An 18,864-nucleotide genomic window follows, 5' to 3' on the forward strand; every position below is an offset into this window, starting at 1 on the left:
AAATTTTGGTCTGACATTTGAATCAGTGTTTCTTACTCTTTATATTTTGATAAATTTGAAAACATTTTTCCTTCAATGCTGTTCTAAATGTCAAAACTAAATAAATATAATTAAAAGTAAACCAAGAAATTCTAATTTTAGAATATACTTCTTAAAAACTATATACTCCTACTCTTACCGACTCTAGTATTGAGAATCACTTATTTTTAAATGGTTGTTATAAAGAGCAAACAGAATGCAAAAGATTGCCTTAGCACATTATAATATTTAAATGCATCCCCTAAATAATAGAATTATATAACTGTTGAGTTAATTGTTTTAAAGTCTGTGTTAAATGATATTCAGTCTTATTACTGTGGTTCAAAGATACTGCTTTGCATTGAGCATATAGCATGTGTTTTCTAACATATAACTAATTTTTACTTACAGGTATGTGACTTTAAACATTTTAAATCAGTTGACTAAACTATTTCATCATTCTGCATTTCTAAACTTCAGTACCTAACCTTCTTACTTCTCACAGGGGTAAAACCAAACTGGATCAATCAAGGATGCAGCTCTGTGCTTTTAACCAGACAGAGACATATGTGACCACTTTTATACAGGTTATTTAAAAATAATCATACATATATGATATTTTTTTCAGTGTCATGCATGCTGTTCAGCTACAAAATGTTTCTGCCTGACCCATTGCAAGAAAGTAGAAACATATACAATTGTTCTGTAGATGAATTGGCATCATAGCATGTCACGGGGGCAATTCCATCATTTTTTGTGATCCTCTTGATGACTTCCTTGATATATATCTTTCATGTCCTTAGGTGATTTCAAGTGCATGAGCTATAGATTTTTATTGGATGGATTATAAAATTAAGATATAGAATGTAACAGAAGCCATTGAAGCAACATTTAATTTGAAAACCTCTAGCAACTTCCTTTCCTAATCTAATCCAATCTAATCTAATGTATGTCACATTAAATTGTCATGTTTATTGCTATAAGAGTAAAATTTTAATGTTTTCTTTATAACAACAATAACAACAAATGGTAATTACATGTGGGAAGGATGTGGTAAATACACACACACACACACACACACACACACGTACCAAATCATCACATTGTATACACAATATATACATGTATCAAATCATCATATTGTATACCTTAAACTTACACAATGTTATATGTCCATTATATCTCAGTAAAGCTGGAAAAGATAAATTTTCACATTTAAATTTAGTAAATTAAAACTATTAAGAAACTATTTTCATTGGAAAATATTTCAGACATAAACATAAAATCTCAGGACATGAAAGGAACTTTCTAGTACTAGACCTGTATTTATAGAAATTGAGACATACAAATAAGCTGTGTTCTGAGTGCACAGAGCCAAAGTATCCACCTTCTAGGCTAAACTTTGAATATATTTTGAAATGATTTTAAGCACAGTGATAACTAGGGCTTTATTTCTTTATTCAATTTAGTAACTGACATATGATTTTAGTTGATCATATATAAAATGCATCAATTAAAATATATAGGCCCAGCCTAGCCTATGAGTGAATGAGTTATAAGTGCTTGAAATGCTTGATTTGATTCCAAAAGCAATATTATGCACTGATGAGAATGTTTCTTATTATGGTTATATCTCATAAGGAGGCATATAGCATAGCATCAAGAAGGTAAAAGGTTTAAATGGAACATATTATGAAGTGAACACTAAAACTTTCAATAAGACATGGTACACTCTTGATAAAATTGGAAGCAAATTCATATGGATTGCCTTATCTAGTATTTCTAACAAGTATAAAAGAAAATATGCCACTTAGATACATTTTGTCTTAATTTTAGTATAGCTTGTTGAGTGGATGAACTCTAATGAAAAACTTCCTGTGAGGAAAAAAATCCATGTTAATAAGAATCTTGCCTTTTTTCTTTAATCTAGTTCATATTTTGAATTGCTCTGTCATTTTTGGGATGTCTGTATTGTTGTTTTCCATTGCACAATGTTGAAAACAAAACCTTATCTTGAAAATGATACGCTCTAGAGATAATGATGCGGACAATTTCCAATTAAAAAAAAACAAACTAATATTGTTCTAGTTTACTTGAAGTTAATTTTAAAGGTGCACCTAAGTAAAAGACATATTTTTCTATTTCAGATAGGTGATGACTCAGAGGCAATATTCTCTTGTAAAAAAATTTTATTTCAGATGGAGTAAATTTCCTCCCCCTAGAATCTAAATAAAGATGCATACATACACAATAGTATGTATATACATATAGATAAAACACACAGTTTTTGAGAAAACAGTTTCCAGAAATGTGTGTGTGTTTAATTCCTGAATTATGATATATATATATATATATTTTTTTTTTTTTAACCAAACTGTTAGGAGACATGAGGTGCATATTAATGAATGGTCATTCTCCTGAAACCAAAAAAGCTGTGGATATTTCATTTGTGAAGAATGACTTGAGATATAATACTTTTCTTTGTTAGAAGCTGCCTACATGAAAGTTCAGAAAAATATATTTTATCTATGCCAATTTTTATTTTACATTGTATTTTCAATATTAGAAAACCATGTGTTTAAAAAAAACTAGTAATTGTTCCATTCAGTGGAATTTGTCTTTCCTTGCCCTTCCTCATTAAGAGAGGTTTTAGGGGATAACATATAATATACAGGTAGTTTGTTTTTTGTTTGTTATTCTTTTTTTAATTATAAACAATGAAGCTTGAGACTTAGACTCTACGCTTTTGCCTCACAATTTGCTGTCCTTTTTGCCTATGTTCCAATCCTTATTTGCCCACTTACTGCAACTTTCTAGCAGGCCTCAGTAATAGAACTTTTTAAATGTTTGTTTCTGAGTTTTTAAGCTACTCTTTCTTTTATTTAAATTCAATTAGCCAACATATAGTACATCATTAGTTTTTGATATAATGTTCAATGATTCATTAGTTGCATATAACACCCAGTGCTCAGCACATCACGTGCCCTCCTTAATGCCCATCACCCGGTTACCCCTTCCCCCCATCCACCTCCCTATCCACAGCCCTCAGTTAGTTTCCTAGAGTCAAGAGTCTCTCATGGTTTGTCTCCCTCTGATTTCTTCCCATTCAGTTTTCCCTCCCTTCCCCTATCTCCTGTGTTAGATAATTGTTTCTGTTGTGACCCACTGTATTCCAGCTACTTAAATATCTATTCTCTGTAGATAGTTCTGTATTAGTGCACAGAGCCCTTCAGTACTGCTGGTTGATCACAGGGCAAGGCCTTACTGGTGAATGCCACTTGCCTTTTGGGGGTTCAAGAGGACACTGTAGGATCTAGCTGAAAAATCTGTAACCAGTCCAATCTCCTTATGTGGCCAAAATTTGTTTGTTTTTTTGTTTATTTGCTTTTATATGCAAGATCTTAACCTTTTAGGCATATAACTTGTCATGTTATTGGATAGGAAGGGCCCTACGTAGAAGTTTCTGGGAAAAGTAAGAACTCTCAGTGAAATCATTTGCTTTATTTTGAATTTCCATGGTGGTGCCTGAGATTTGACCTCATTATTTCTCCATCATCTGATGCTATATTCCCCATTAACCCTGCGATGGAGGTGTCCAGTGGATTTCCCGCTGAACGAGCAGCTGTTCTCTAAAAGCCCACACAGTTTCTCTAGCAGTTATAAAGAACACTTTTTTCTGAAAAAGTGCTGGAACTTTAGTTGCCCATAATATATTGTGAGTTAAGTTTATTGTAAAACTGGTGGTTAACCTAAAGTTTTCTCATAATTTAAATGGAAGTAAAATGAAAATCTTGATAACAAAAGGAAAATACTATTGACTTTTCCAGGATATCTTTAGTACTTTTTAACCGCATTACCATTTAAAAAGAATCTTGAGAGACCAGAATTTCAGAGAGATCAGAAAAGGGACTTGAGGGTCCCAGAATGCTAAATCATGTAAAGAAACTAAATATCAATACTCTTAAGATGAAAAACACAAATGGTAATACCATAGGTAATCTCCAGTTTTAAAAAAGCTGTAGGAAGATAATATTTGCATTTCTCCAGAAGGCAAAAAGGACCCTAACAATTGCAAGGGAGAGGAAAGCATATTTTGGTTCCAAATCAGAAAAAAATATTTAAAGTTGAAGTTACCCCGTAACAGAATGGTAACTTGGAAGACATTGTCCTCTTACACAAAGCATAGTAACTATTTGTGGAATTTTCACTAAAGATCCTTTGATCTTTTATACTGAACTTTACCATTTTACTCCTTTAATGATTCAGAGCCCTCATTATGAATATCAATTGTAAAATTAGACCATAAAATTAAAAGATGGGTGATATTGATTTGAAACTAACAAAAAAATTCTTAAGCTTAATGACATACAGTATAGCTTTGTTTATCAGTAATGCCTCCCATAATTTTTCTGTCCATATGTGCCCATCCCTTCCCTTTGATTTGCTTCCCTCAACTTCTTGCTGTCCTCTGTGTTTCTTTGTTTTGATGCTCAGGTGAAATAACTATTCTAGGCTCTGCTCCTCAAAGGATATGTTTGTTGTATGTAGCAAGCAGTATTATAGTATGTACTTTAAATGTAACATCTTTGGAATGTTTCAACACCAACCATCCTCTTTGAATAAGGTGTTTTCTACAATGCTGCTATAGGTTTGATGTTTTTTTGGCTTTTGAATGTCAGATTATCAAATTATTAGACAATTGTACTTCATACTTCTTGAAATAAGAAATGACCAACTAGCATTAACCACCATCCATACTAGCATTAACTAGCCTTATGATGTGAATGCCTATTTCGGGATATGTCAGTAATAAATTCGTAAGTTACCAGCTTATATGACACCTATATTTAACAGGCTCTATTCATATTCATTGTTGTAGAAAACACACCTTCTAGGCAATCAAAGGAAGAACGATGAAGAATAAAAAAAGTTTAGTTAGATCATATATTTTAATGTTACAAGTTTTTATTTAAATTCTAGTTAGTTAAGATATAGCATAATATTAGTTTCAGCAGTTGAATTTAGTGATTCATTACTTACATATAAAACCCAGTCTCATCACAAGTGCCCTCCTTAATCTCCATCACCATTTAGCCCATGCCCTCCCCTCTAGAAACCCTGTTTCTTTTTTATAGTTAAGAGTCTCTTATGGTTTGCCTCCCTCCCTCCTCCTCCCCCTCCTCCACCCCCACCTTCCCCTTTTCCTCCTCCTCCTTCTCCTCCTCCTCCTCCTCCTCCTCCTCCTTCTTCTTCTTTTTATCATACTGCTATGTTCATATGTTTTGTTTCTTAAATTCCACGTATGAGTGAAATCATATTGTCTCTCTTTGACTTATTTTGCTTAGCGTAGTATACTAGCTCCATCTACAGCATTGCAAATGGCAAGATTTCATTCTTTTTATGGCTGACTAATACTTCATTGTATATATACCACATCTTCTTTATCCGTTCATTAGTCAGGGGATATTTGGGCTCCTTCCATAATTTGGCTATTGTTGATAATGCTGCTCTAAACATCAGGGTGTGTGGGTCCCTTTGAATCAATATTTCTGTACACTCTGGGTAAATACCTACTAGTGAAATTGCTGGGTCATAGGATAGTTTGATATTTAAGTTTCTGAGGACCCTCCATACTGTTTTCCAGAGCGGCTGCCCACGTTTGCATTCCCACCAACAGTGTAGGAGGGTTCCCTTTCCACCATATGCTTGCCAACTTCTGCTGTTTTCTGTGTTGTTAATTTTAGCCCTTCTGACAGGTTGGGGTGATATCTCATTGTAGTTTTGATTTGTATTGCCCTGATGATGAGTGATGTTGAGCTTCTTTCCATGTGTCTGTTAGCCATCTAGAGACCTTCTTTGGAAAAAATGTCTATTCATGTCTTCTGCCCATTTCTTAGCTGGATTATTTGTTTTTCTGGATGTCAAGTTTGATAAGTTCTTTATAGATTTTGGATACTAACCCTTTATCAGATATGTCATTGGAAAATATCTATTCCCATTCCGTAGGTTGCCTTTTAGTTTTATTAATTGTTTCCTTCACTGTGCAGAAGCTTTTTATCTTGATGAAGTCTCAGTAGTTCATTTTTGCTTTGTTTCCCTTGTCTCTAGAGAAGTGTCTTGTAAGAAGTTGCTATGGCTGAAGTTGAAGAGGTTGCTGCCTGTGTTCTCCTCAATGATTTTGATGGTTTCCTGTCTCACATTTAAGTCTTTCATCCATTTTGAATGTATTTTTGTATATGGTGTAAGAAAGTGGTCAGTTCCATTCTTCTGCATGTTGCTGTCCAGTTTTTCCAACACCATTTGTTGAAGAGACTTTTTTCCATTGAATATCCTTTCCTGCTTTGTCAAAGATTAGTTGACAACATAGTCGTGGGTCCACTTCGGGGTTTTCTCTTCTGTTCCATTGATCTATGTGTTTGTTTTTGTGCCAGTACCATACTGTATTGATAACTACAGCTTTGCAATGTATCTTGAAGTCCAGAATTGTGATGCCTCCAGCTTTGCTTTTCTTTTTCAAGATTGCTTTAGCTATTTGGGATCTTTTATATTTCCATACAAATTTTAGGATTGTTTGTTCTAGCTCTGTGAAAAATGCTGGTGGTATTTTGATGGGGATTGCATTAAATGCATAGATTGGTTTGGTTAGTATAGACATTTTAACGTTTGTTCTTCCAGTCCATGAGCATGGAATGTTTTCCATTTGGTTGTGTCATCTTCAATTTCTTTCATCAGTGTTCTGTAATTTTCAGCGTACAGATCTTTTGCCTCTTTGGTTAGGTTTATTTTGAGATGTCGTATGGTTTTTGGTGCAGTTGTAAATGGGATCGATTCCTTAATTTCTCTTTTTGCTGCTCCATTATTGGTGTAGAGAAATGTAACAGCTTTCTGTACATTTATTTTGTATCCTATGACTTTACTGAATTTGTATATCAGTTCTAGCAACTTTTTGGTGGAGTCTTTTGGGTTTTCTACAGAGTATCATGTCATCTGCGAATAGTGAAAGTTTGACTTCTTCCTTGCCAATTTTGATGCCTGTTATTTCTTTTTGTTGTCTGATTGCTAGGGCTAGGACCTCCAGGACTATGTTAAATAACAATGGTGAGAGTGGACATCCCTGTCTTCTTCTTGACCTAGCTCTGTTTTTCCCCATTGAGGATGATATTACCTGTGGGTCTTTCATATATGGGCTTTATGATATTGAGGTATGTTCCCTCTATTCCTACTTTATTGAGGGTTTTTATCAAGAATGGATGCTGTACTTTGTCGAATGCCTTTTTCTGCCTCTATTGAGAAGATCATATGGTTCTTATCCTCTCTTTTATTAATGTGGTGTATCACTTTGATTGATTTGCAAATATTGATCAGCCTTGCAGCCCAGGAATAAATCCTACCTGATCGTGTGAATGATTCTTTAATGTAATATCAGATTCAGTTTGCTAGTATCTTGAGAATTTTTGCATCCGTGTTCCTCAGGGATCTTGGTCTGTAATTCTCCTTTTTAGTGGGCTCTTTGTCTGGTTTTGGAATCAAAGTAATGCTGGCCTTGTAGGATGAGTTTGGAAGTTTTCCTTCCATTTCTACTTATTAGAACAGTTTGAGAAGAATAGGTATTAACTCTTCTTTAAATGTTTGGTAGAATTCCCCTGGGAAGCCAACTGGCCCTGGACTTTTGTTTTTTGGGAGATTTTTTATTATTGATTCAGTTTCTTTGCTGGTTATCAGACTGTTCAAATTTTCTATTTCTTCCTGTTTCAGTTTTCATAGTTTATGTTTCTAGGAATGTATACAATTCTTCCAGATTGCCCAATCTGTTGACATACAATTTTTCATAATATTCTCTTATAATTGTTTTTATTTCTGTGGTGTTGGTTGTAATCTCTCCTCTCTCATTTGTGATTTTATTTATTTGGATCCTTTCAAAGAACCAGCTCCTAGTTTCATTGATCTGTTCTGCTGTTTTTTGTTTGTTTCTATTTTGTTTATTTCTGCTCTAATCTTTATTATTTCCCTTCTGCTGGCTTTAAGCTCATTTGCTGTTCCTTTTCTAGCTCCTTTAGGGTAAGTTAGGTTGTGCATATGAGAGTTTTCTTGCTTCTTGAGTTAGACCTGTATTGCTATATACTTTCCTCTTATGACTGCCTTTGCTGCATCCCAAAGATTTTGGAATGTTGTGTTGTCATTTTCATTTGCTTCCACGTATTTTTAAATTTCTTCTTTAATTTCCTTGTTGACCCATTCATTCTTTAATAGGATGTTCTTTAACCTCCATGTATTTGCGGTCTTTCCAAATTTTTTCTTGTGGTTGACTTCAAGTTTCATAGCATTGTGGTCTGAAAATATGCGTGGTATGATCTCAGTCTTTTTATACTTATTGAGGCCTGATTTGTGACCCATTATGTGATCTTCTCTGGAGAATGTTACATATGCACTTGAAAAGAATGTGTATTCTGCTGCTATAGGATGAAATGTTCTGAATATATCTCTTAAGTCCATCTGGTCCAGTGTGTCATTCAAAGCCAATGTTTCCTTGTTGATTTCTGCTTAGATGATCTGTCCATTGCTGTGAGTGGGGTATTAAAGTCCCCTACTATTATTGTATTACTATCAATGAGTTTCTTTATGTTTGTTATTGTTTTGTATACTTGGATGCTCCCAAGTTGGGGGCATAAATATTTACAATTGTTAGATCCTCTTGTTGGATAGACCCCTTTATTATGATATAGTGCTCTTCATCTCTTGTTACAGTCTTTGGTTTAAAATCTAGTTTGTCTGATATATGTATGGATAGTAGGAATTCTTTTGACTCCATTAGCATGATAAATGGTTCTCCATCCGCTCACTTTCAATCTGCAGGTGTCTTCAGGTCTAAAATGAGTCTCTTGTAAGCAGCATATAGATGGGTCTTGGTTTCTTTTTCTTTTCTTTTTTTCTTTATCCATTCTGATACCCTATGACTTTTGATTTGAGCATTTAGTCCATTTACATTCAGAGTGATTATAGGTACATATGAATTTAGTGCCATTGTATTATTACTTGTTAGCTTGTTTCTTGAGATTGTCTCTGTTCCTTTCTCATCTTTGTCACTTTTGCTCTTTCTTTCCTACTCAAAGTGTCCCCTTTAATATTTCTTGTAGGGCTGGTTTAGTGATCACAAACTCCTTTAATTTTTGTTTATCTGGGAAACTCTTTATCTCTCTTTCTATTCTGCGTGATAGCCTTGCTGGATAAAGTATTCTTGGCTGCATATTTTTTCCATTCAGCACATTGAATCTATCATGCTGCTTTCTTCTGGCCTATCAAGTTTCTGTGATTAGGTCTGCTGCTAACCTTATTTGTCTTCCCTTATGAATTAGGGATTTCATTTCCATTGCTGCTTTTAGGACTTTTTCCTTATCTCTGTATTTCTAAATTTTACTATGATATGTCTTGGTGTTGGCCTGCTTTCGTTGATTTTGATGTGAGTTCTCTGTGCCTCCTGCATTTGATGTCTGTTTCCTTCCCCAGAGTAGGGAAGTTTTCAGCTACAATTTGCTCAAATAAACCTTCTCCCTTCCTTCCCCCCTTTTTCTTCTGGACTTCTATGATGTGAATGTTATTATGCTTTATGGAGTCACTGAGTTCCCTAAGTCTATATTCATGATCCAGTATTTTCTTTCCCTCTTTTCAGCTGCATTATTTTCAGTAATTATTTCAATAATTTTTTTCAATAATTTTATTTTCTGAATCACTTATTTGTTCCTCTGATTCTTCCATCCTTGTCATCATTACATCCAGTTGGTTTGCATCTCAGTTATAACATTTTTTTTTTTTAATTTTGGCCTGACTAGTTTTTAGGTCTTTTATATCCGCAGTAAAGGACTCTCTGATGTCTTCTATGCTTTTCTCAAACCCAGCTAATATCCTTATGATTGTTGTTTTAAAATCTGCATCAGCCGTATTACTTATATCTGTTTCAGTTAGATCCCTGGCAGTGACCCTTTCTTGTTCTTTCTTTTGGGATGAATTTCTCTATCTTGGCACTTTGTCTAGGTTTCTGTCTTCTTCATGTATTGGGAAAGCCTGTTATGTTTCCTGCTCCTGAGAGTAATGGTTTTATGAAAAAGAGATTATATGCTGTCCAGGGCCTGGCACTTTAGGTAGTGTTTCTGTTGTATGCTGTGTGCACTCTGCTGCTGTGTTTTGGCTGTTCTTTCCCTCAGGTCAGTCTTCTGCAGAGTTACTTCCTGCCTGCAATGGGGTGTGTTTGGATCTTGTCCAGTGTGTGGCAAATTTTAAATTGGTGTTCTGTGGTCTGCTTGTTAAAAGAGACCAGATCCTCTTTCCACTAGAGCCGAAGCTTTGCAGCACTCTATTGGCAGTAGACTTGGTGCATACAGGGGTTTATTCTGGTCTTTTGGGAGAGGGGCCCACTGTGGTTCTCAGGCACACTTAACCCTAGTAAAAAAGCACCTGCAGAGCAGAGAGGGGTAGCGGTTGATGTAAGTGGTTCAGGCCTCCACTGTTGGTGCTGTTTTGGTCACTGAATTCAGTGATGGGCAGGGGCAAAAAATGGCACCGTCTCTTTCCCTCATCCTGTTAAGGGGACTTCATGCCCACCACTGTGCAGGAAGCCCTCACAGAAGAGTGAACAATCTCCCCTCATGTGTCCTAGGCTTCCCTGAGATCCCTGCCCTCCCCCTGTCTGTACCAGGCTGTCTTTCCTCTCAGCAGTGCAGTGCACCTGTGTTTTATCTCAGACACTTTGGCTGAGTTTCAAAACTCCAAACTTTAGGGACCTGGTGTAGCACAGACCTGCTCTGGTCCTCTGGGGAAGGCTCTTGCCATGCTGAGGCTGGTGCTGGTTTGTCTCAGAGGGGCAGTTGCACCAACACACAGGAGTCTGGAGTTTAGAGTAAAGCACAGCAAAAAGCCAGACTCCAGGTTAGCTGCCCTCAGCAGGTGTCTCTGCCCTTATGCTAAGGAATGGGAGCACAATGACGCCTATGGGCTCTTTTTTCCCCTGAGAGGTCATGCCACATTTCCCAGATGCACACCAAGAAGGGGAAATTCTCTCTCCCAGTGCAACCCTGGGGAACCTCAAATCACACAATATGCTCCCAGGCCCCTGTCCTCCTTCTCCACGGGAGCAATGCTGTGCCCACCAGACTCCACACTGACCACAGTGAGGACTTCTAAAACTTTACTTTTGAGCTCCACTGCTTGTAAAAACTCACGATCATCAACCCCTCTTGTTTTCCCAGTCACTGGTTTTGGGGAAGTGTTTCTCTTGTGCGATCCCCTGTGCACTACTCTCTCTCTCTCTCTCTCTCTCTCTCTCTTTCTCTCTGCTCTCTGTGATCAGGGCTCTCTCCCCTCTGCAGCACCTGTGATCCTTCTCTCCCCCAAATCACATCTCCATACCTTCTACCTTCCACATTGTGGTCTTCTCTCTCCCTCTAGTTGTGCAGTTTGTTCTCTCAGTCCTCATATCAAATTCCTGGGTGTTCAAAATGGTTTGATATTTATCTAGCTATGTTCAAGGGACAAAGCAAGTATAAGGTCCTATACTGCATCATCTTAACCTGATCATATTTTCAGTATTTGAAAGGGGCTTCTTAGATAGCTGTCATTTACAATCAAAATTAGAATGTTTCAAAACTACTTCAGTGTTTTATGGATGCACATTGAAGAATATAGAAAGATGTTTGTGTGTGTGTGTGTACACACATACATACACACTTTGTAAATAGTAGGTACCTCAAGGTGATTGAATCAGGGTGTGAGTGGAAAGGACTTTTGTTTTTTACCATATATTATTGTACATTTAAAATTTTTGAAGCAAGTATATAGATTTTGCCTCAAGAAAAGAAAGACAAAATTTTAGAAAGTACCTATAGACAATACCATATTATTCAATAAAAAGGCAGGAATGCTGTCTATAGCATATTCCTATTCCTAATGCTAATGAGTTTACGTCTATAATCCTGTGTTTATACAGCCTGTACACGTAGGCTGTCAAAGGTAAAAAAAAATTATCTTTGTTTCCATGCAAAAAAGGAATAGATAAAAGTAATATACAGAAAGTATATTTCACTTCTTATTAAAAATAAAATCCAGGCAAAAATCACAAAACAGCATAATATCGAATTTTGTACACTAAAGTATTTATTTCACTGGTCTTAGTGTAGTATAGTACTTAGTGTACTATAATAATTATTCTATTTGCAAAATTACAAGAAAGGAAACTAAATTACAAATGATTGAGTTTATAGATATGAAAATAATCATATAATTAATTATGTAAATGATTCAAATGATTGACATGATCTTCTCTGTATACTAAACAAGAAAATAAAAAAATTTGGTTGTTAAATATAGCAACACTTGCTATGAGAATAAAATGTATTTCCCTTTAAGAGAAAGTTTTTGTCATAGATGTTAACCTTTCTATTTAAAGGCATCATTTTAGATCCTGTTGAAGAAACTTCCACTTTAGTAAGTATTAAATTTAAAGGCTGAGTAGATTAGAGCTAAACTGTGTACATCACTAGGGCATGCACATAAATGTTAAATATTATATACAGTACTAAAATAGCTACTTTGTGAATACTTCATGCATTCCCAGGAAAACGCAAAATTCCTAAAAACATTTTAATTTGAATTTCTATAAAGCCATAGCAACTGGCTCATGTTACAAACTATAGTTCATATTAAATATTTTGGTAATGTCTGTTCTGATGAGGAATAATCTTGAATAACTGTCATTTATGATATAAAATTTGAGCCAAACTCTGAATGTAATTGACAAAAAATTGCCGTGAAACTATAAAAATAAAAGGTTTCAGAAATGACAAGATACAGTTCATAAAATCGTCTCATTTTTATTTGCTTATAAATTAACTTGGCATATCTTCTTTGTTAATGCTTAGTAAGAAAACCAAATACTGAGGTTGAAGATGTTTTCATTAATTTAGCCTGAGTAGGCATTCTGCAAATTAGAATCATTTTATTTTAAAATTGTAGCCACCTTAGAGAAAACCATGAGAACTATTTGCTAGTTGTCAGTATTTTGGCTTCTAGCAGGAAAGTGTTTTGCGTTCTTTCTGTCAGCTGTTTCTCCCACTGCTTTGTCTCAAAATCCAGGGCAATAATCCATTTTTCACATTTGAGGGATTGGGTCTCATCTCCACAGAATCATAGTACCTTGTCTTTCAATTCCATGGTGACAGTCCACATGAAGATGAGAAGTCAAGAATTGAGGGCATCAAATAATTTTAGTCTTTTATTTTTTTATTTTTATTTTTTTTAAGATTTTATTTACTTATTTGACAGAGACAGTGAGAGAGGGAACACAAGCAAGGGGAGTGTGAAAGGGAGAAGCAGACTTCCCGCCGAGCAGGGACCCCAATGTGGGGCTCAATCCCAGGCCCCTGGGATCATGTCCTGAGCCGAAGGCAGACGCTTAATGGCTGAGCCACCCAGGTGCCCCTGTAGTCTTTTAGATACCGTAGTTAAAATTAGTTTTTGTGGTAATTGTCACAGTAGGGCATATTAGTAATTGTACATTTCCCCATTGTTTCTTGGAGTAATGTATATTTTAAAACCTTAAATATATTCAGTCTTGCAATTAATTTCTATTTCCTTTATTTTAAAGTTATTTTAGATGAATTCAGTCATTTTAAGTCTGCTTTTTATTTTTTTATTTTTTATTTTATTTTATTTTTAAGATTTTATTTATTTATTTGACAGAGAGAGAGACAGTCAGCGAGAGAGGGAACACAAGCAGGGGGAGTGGGAGAGGAAGAAGCAGGCTCCCAGTGGAGGAGCCTGATGCAGGGCTCGATACCGGAACGCCAGATCACGCCCTGGGCCAAAGGCAGACGCTTAACGACTGAGCCACCCAGGCGCCCCTAAGTCTGCTTTTTAAATGAAATTTCATAGCAATACTGTTCATAACTGATAGTATTATAAAACTCTTTGACAGTAGGAATAATGCCCCTATGCCAATAGATTATAAGTATTAGAGTATTCATGATTCTTTACTCTCATTATAAAAAGAACTTTGTTTACATCATTCCTTATGTATGATAATGTATCAATGCCTTTTTTACTGATGTTGAATAATGTGTGATAATAATAGCACTGAGAATGTGTTACCCATAAATAACACTTTTAGCTTCCCAGTAAATCTCTAAAAATTAATATTTCAGATTAGGCCAATGATATTAATGCAAATTAATAGATTAAGGAATCAATTTAATGGAAATGAGTATTTCCTTACTTTTAGCACTTGTATTTATGGAACTATTCTAAAAACATAGTAAAGCTGTAATCTTAAGGGAAGCCTGTACTATAATAACTGCTAGTTTTAATATTCACATGTTGTTTAGCAAATGAGAATGAAAAATGACTCTTCCATTGATGTGCTGCTCTCCCCCTTATAAAGCAATATTAGGAAAAATTGACAGAGTTTTGCTACAATTGCTGTATGTATTTTTTCTAAAAATTTCTGTGTATGTGTATGTTTGTAAACATCATTTTGATCATAAATTTCTGGGCGGGAAAAATTTGTGTTATGATCAATTATATGATCATAATAACAATGAATTCATTCCTGTCATGTGTGAGTTTGCCATGTTTAATTTCATTGAGTATTTGTTTCAGAGTTTGCATGTGGTGCTCACTTTGGTAACCACTGTTTCTTGACAGTATAAATAATACTCTGTGATCTTTTGAACTATATCCTGAAATTTTATACTAAAATGAGTGATGTTGGATGAAATAATTACTATGATCTTTGGCATTTTGACTCATAATATAATATTTGACGTTTTTTTGTCTTGATAAAAAGCCTTCTATCTATATCATCCTGGTACATGTCCTTAAATCCAAGAGATAATAAGAGAAATATGTTTGGATTTCATTTTTCACTAATTTCTTTCTTTTTTTTAAATTTTAAGTATCAACAAGCTTTTCTGCCAACTGTCAGATAACGATCTTTCAATTATCAGGCATTGACAATTTGGCACTCGAATTATTTCTACTAGGGTCTTGGTTGTCTGAATATAATAATTATTGGTGTACACAAATTTGTATTAAACATAAAACAATAAAAATGTGGCCAATACTTTGCAAAAGTTATAGTTTACAAAAAAATACCTAATGCTAATTCTGTCTAAATAGTTGCTTGTTAGCAAACTAAAAATAATAAAACTTATTTTTCACAGGATGTGTAGATAGAAAGATCAAGCATAGATGTATTATAAGGTTACTGGACCTCAATATGTGTTTATACGTTTTATGGCCATCATACTGTTAATCTTTTTTCATAACACTTTGCATGACTTTGATTATTAAATATGGCTTCAAATGAGATTTTAATGACTCCTAAATGAACTGTCTGGTGGGGTGGTGAATTTTTTTTTAGAGATTGAACCGGTCGAGTTCCTCTGAGTGCAGCACAGTTGATAACCCTGTGCCCGGAGAAGGAGAAGAAGCAGAGGCTGAACCTGTAAATTCAGATGAGCCGGAGGCCTGTTTTACAGACGGTAAGAGAAAAATCAAGATGATGGTTAGCCATCTATTTGTTGGTATTTGGGGCTTTATCTTATACCCATGTCTATAGCTCAGACATCTATTTCTGTGTTGACTCTTAAATCATTATCTTTATCCCCAACCTCACACTTGAATTCCACATATGCCTATAATTCCCCATTGGTCATCTCCACTGGTTGCCTTTAAACCTGTCAAGAATAATAAATTTAAAACGAACTTTAGTGAGTTCTCCCCCATAAAATCCGTAGATTCTTCTGGTCTTTATCTCATTTAGTGACATCATGATCTATCCTGTCTCTCAAGCTAAAGACTTTGAGTCAGCCCTGACTTCTTCCTTTCTAGCCCCACATTGATCACAGAAACCACAAGTTGATCAGAAACTCCGGGGACAGGGCCTGCACCCTTGCAGGTATTCCGATGCACACTAGAAGCTGAGAACCATTGGTCTATAGGATAAAACCCAAAGTCCTTAACAAAGCATGTAAAGCCCTTTGTACTTCAGTCTATTCTTTTCCAACAGTACCTCCTTTGATTCCTTTTCATTTCCTGACTTACTGAACTTACTACTCCTGGAATGTTTCAGGGATTTCATTCTAAGTAGTGACTTTGAACTTGACCTATGGAAATATACAGTATTTTCTAATCGAATATGGTGTCATTCAAGTAAAAACACAAATCTGTACTAGAGTTACAGTATAATACAGTAATATTGACCACAAGCTTTGAAGCCTGATAAACATGAGTTCTAATTGGTCTACTGCTAACTCTCTGAGGCCTTGAGCACAATTTAAAATCTTATATCTCAAATGCCTCATCTGTAAAATAGGTATAACCACCACATCTGAATCATAGGGATATCAAGGAGATTAAATGAGATAGCACAAATTAATTACCACGGTTCTTAACATTCTTCTTTTCCTTTTTTTATTTTTAAAAATATTTTGTTAACAATTCTATGGCGAAGCTATGATAGCATAATGTTGACGCTAATGACTTACAATCTATTACTCTCAGGATCAGTATTTTTTGTAGAAATCATTGACTTGCGTTCATCCTCTATAATTTTTCTCAACCAGCTTCCTCTAGCACTCATGCAGTAACCAAAATACCTGTCAAGTAAAGATCTCCAAACTACAATAGGTGCATGAACTTTCTTTAAATACAAGTGAAATGCCATTTTATATGAGAAGCAAACAAGTATGATACCCAATTGATAGAAATTTTGTGTTTGCTGAAATTAATACCATGAGCAAAACACATAAAGTTTCCTTTAGAAATGTTCATATTAAAGGCATTTAAGAATTTTATCAGGTGTTGCCTATTTCTCAATAAATTGATTAGCACCATTAAATTTGTACAAATGCTACCAAGATTTCATCTACCCATTTAATGAATGACCCCAACTTAAAATTCTAGGATAACTAGAAAAAAGTTGGGTTTGTCAGCAGATAGTGGCTTCAAATTAGAAAAGGGCTTTAGAAAAACTTAAACCTTCTGCAGAAAGCATTAATGCTGAGCTATTTCAGTTTGCAGGTGCTATTTTATTGAGATTAAACTACATAAAAAGTTTATTTTAGTCCTATAAAGCACTAATGAGAATACTTCTGTGATTCCTTTGAGGTTATGCATAACTTCTAAATTAAGTTCAGTGGATAGGAGATATTATAAAAACACATTTTCAGATGTGTGTGGCCTCGACTGCTGAAAATTTACTGAGGGCCAAAGTTTCAGTCACACAAGGTAAATACATTCTGGAGAGCTAGAGCACACCAATGTGACTATGCTTAACAATACTGTATTGTATACTTGAGATCTGCTAAGGGGGTAGATCTCAAATGTTCTCACACACACACACACACACACATGGAAAAAATTGGTTAACTATATGAGAAGACAGGCTATGTTAATTATCTTGATTGTGGTGATTATTTTACAATGGATACTTAATATCAAATTATCAATTTATATACCTAAAATATATGCAATTTTTAATTGTCAGCTATACCTCAGTAAAGCTGGGGATATGGAGGAAGAATGGGCAAAATCAACCTACAAAGACAGAAGTCAGGCTAGTAGCTACTTCTAGAGGGTACAGATTGGGAAAGGACATGGGGGTGCTTTCTGGGTGCCTATAATGTTATATCATGACCTATGTGGCTATTATATGAATATATCAATCTATATATTTATAGCTGGTATACTATACTAAATGTATGTTCTACCTCAATAAAAATTTAAATAAACAAATACATATTTTTTTGGAAAAAAAGACAAAACTTATGAAGAAACACATATCTGTGAGTCCCATCACTTCGAGCAGCTGTGCTCCACTGGAAACTTTATACTCACTGGACCTGCTGGGCTAAGAGGCTCTGCCTGATAAATCAAGCAGGACAGCCAATTTTCTGAACCTCTCACCATTTATCCACTTAATCATTCTTTCATCCAATCAACAAATAATCAGTTAACCACCTTCTGTATTTCAAGACCAGACCTGAGCACTAGAGAGAGATAGAACAATGAAAAAAACACTATCCCTTGCCCAAATACACATATAAATATTTAGTAGGCCATATAAGTGATTCATGCTATGGAGAAGTGAAAAGGAAAGGAGAATATAATAGTTGAAGGGTAGGAACCTACTATCTTATAAATAGAGTGGCCAAGAAGGCCTCTCCAAAAAGGTAGCATTTGATCAGAGACCTGAAGAAAATTGAAGTGGGCCATGCAAATGTGTGAAGGAAGAGTATTTTAGACAGAGTAATGAAGGCACATGCCCTGAGGTGGGGATATGCACAGTATTTAAGGAAAGTCAGGGGGCCAGTATGAACTGAACAGATTGAGAGATGGGAAGAGTGGTAGAAGTTGAGGTCCTGAACATAGTAGAGGCCGGAACATAAAAGCTTTTAAGGACATTAAGAATCTCACGACATGTCATCCTAAGAGTAAATGGGTGGATAGCAAGGACAGGTGCTGGGAGACTTCTTGGATGTTCCTGCAGTAATCCAGGCAGAAGTAAGAGATTCTGAGTATATTTTTAAGTTAAAGCTAAAGGAATTTGTTGATGGATTGGATGTCAGGTCCAATGTGAAAATATGAAAGAAGAGTCAATGACGACTCCAAGTTTGGGGCCTCAGAAACTGGGAGATGTCTTCCACATAAAGACTTCAAAATGATTGGGCTTGTCAGGATGGGAAAATGAGAACTCATTCACTTACATTGGAAATGACTTTTACCAGTTTGTGATAGGTCTACAAGAGCTGAGCTAGAACCAATGACAGTTTAGAGCACCGCTTGGCCTCCAGAGATTTT

The 18,864-nt window shown here is 35.3% G+C and overlaps 1 protein-coding gene across 1 annotated transcript in view; it reads left to right on the top strand.

The window, feature by feature from the left end:
• The window catches only part of SCN9A (sodium voltage-gated channel alpha subunit 9), a 162,588-nt gene that overhangs the window by 110,126 nt on the left and 33,598 nt on the right, over positions 1-18,864 (top strand). Inside the window, exon 18 of the mRNA XM_008687055.2 lies at positions 15,425-15,545. Within this exon, the coding sequence (XP_008685277.2) occupies positions 15,425-15,545 (121 nt within the window). The remainder of the gene's footprint in view (positions 1-15,424; positions 15,546-18,864) is intronic.

The sequence above is a fragment of the Ursus maritimus genome, unplaced genomic scaffold, assembly GCF_017311325.1.
Source record: "Ursus maritimus isolate PB19 unplaced genomic scaffold, ASM1731132v1 scaffold_1, whole genome shotgun sequence".
Lineage (NCBI taxonomy): Eukaryota > Metazoa > Chordata > Mammalia > Carnivora > Ursidae > Ursus > Ursus maritimus.